This window comes from Propithecus coquereli, unplaced genomic scaffold (genome assembly GCF_000956105.1).
Source record: "Propithecus coquereli isolate 6110/MARCELLA unplaced genomic scaffold, Pcoq_1.0 Scaffold341, whole genome shotgun sequence".
NCBI lineage: Eukaryota > Metazoa > Chordata > Mammalia > Primates > Indriidae > Propithecus > Propithecus coquereli.
In genome coordinates this window covers 2,129,548-2,130,535 of record NW_012149075.1, presented here as the reverse complement: position 1 = coordinate 2,130,535, position 988 = coordinate 2,129,548, and the positions used below count along the sequence as shown (strand labels likewise).

The following is a 988-nucleotide window of genomic DNA, read 5'->3' as shown; positions in this document are numbered from 1 at the left end:
GATGATCTTTGAAACAGGCTCTCCCAGCTCTGATACCACATGTCTCTACACCAGGGTTTCTCAGCCTCAGCACTGTTGACATCCAGGTCTGGATACTTCTTTGCTGTGGGCTGTAGATGTTTAACATCCTTGGCCTCTACCCACTAGATGGCAATAGGACCACCCCCTTGTGACAAGGAAAAGTATCTCTAGACTTTACCAAATGTCCCCCCCAGGGAAAAATTGCCCCCAGTTGAGAACCACTGCTCTAGACTAACTATTCTTTGCTTCCAAACAGACTCTTAAGTTACCAAACTGCATTACATAAAGCAGCCAAGTGGTTTTACTCCTGACAACCGAGTACTCTTTCCCCCTTTAGGATGAGGTGGTAGTAAATGACCGATGGGGTCAGAACTGTTCCTGTCACCATGGAGGATACTATAACTGTCAAGATAAATACAAGCCACACAGCCTGCCAGATCACAAGTGGGAGATGTGCTCCAGCATCGACAAGCTCTCCTGGGGCTATCGTCGGGACATGGTGATTTCTGATATTGCGAAAGAAGCTGAAATCATTTCGGTAAGAGCACCTCCGAGTTAATTTTTAACTACTGATCTCAAAGCAGCCTTCAAAGAGTGAGAGACGCACTCTGGCTGGAAGTACAGGTCAATAGGACCCATGAGGGTTGAACATACTAACAGAAACCTACCCTAAGGAATATCAAATAGTTACAGTTACAGAGGAAAGTTGTACAGAGATTCTTCCCAGGATTATTTTCAACTGGACACATGGGTCGTTTCAATTTCTTGTAACCGTGAAGAGATAATTACGTAGATTCGGGGATTTTCCTTAATGATAAAAATGTTGATGAATGTCATTATAGGTTATTGAGTGAAAAAATAAGTTACATATTAATGCAACTATATAAAATTAACTGCATAGGAAAAAGACTGGAAGACATCAAAAGTTAATGGTGTGGTATCATTTGGAGTACTGTAATGAATTCTC

General features: G+C 42.1%; 1 protein-coding gene across 1 annotated transcript in view; it reads left to right on the top strand.

Moving 5' to 3' along the window:
• Positions 1 to 988, top strand: part of FUCA1 (fucosidase, alpha-L- 1, tissue) — a 19,137-nt gene that overhangs the window by 14,831 nt on the left and 3,318 nt on the right. The window contains 1 exon segment of the mRNA XM_012650887.1: positions 359 to 559. Coding sequence (XP_012506341.1) covers positions 359 to 559 — 201 coding nt within the window.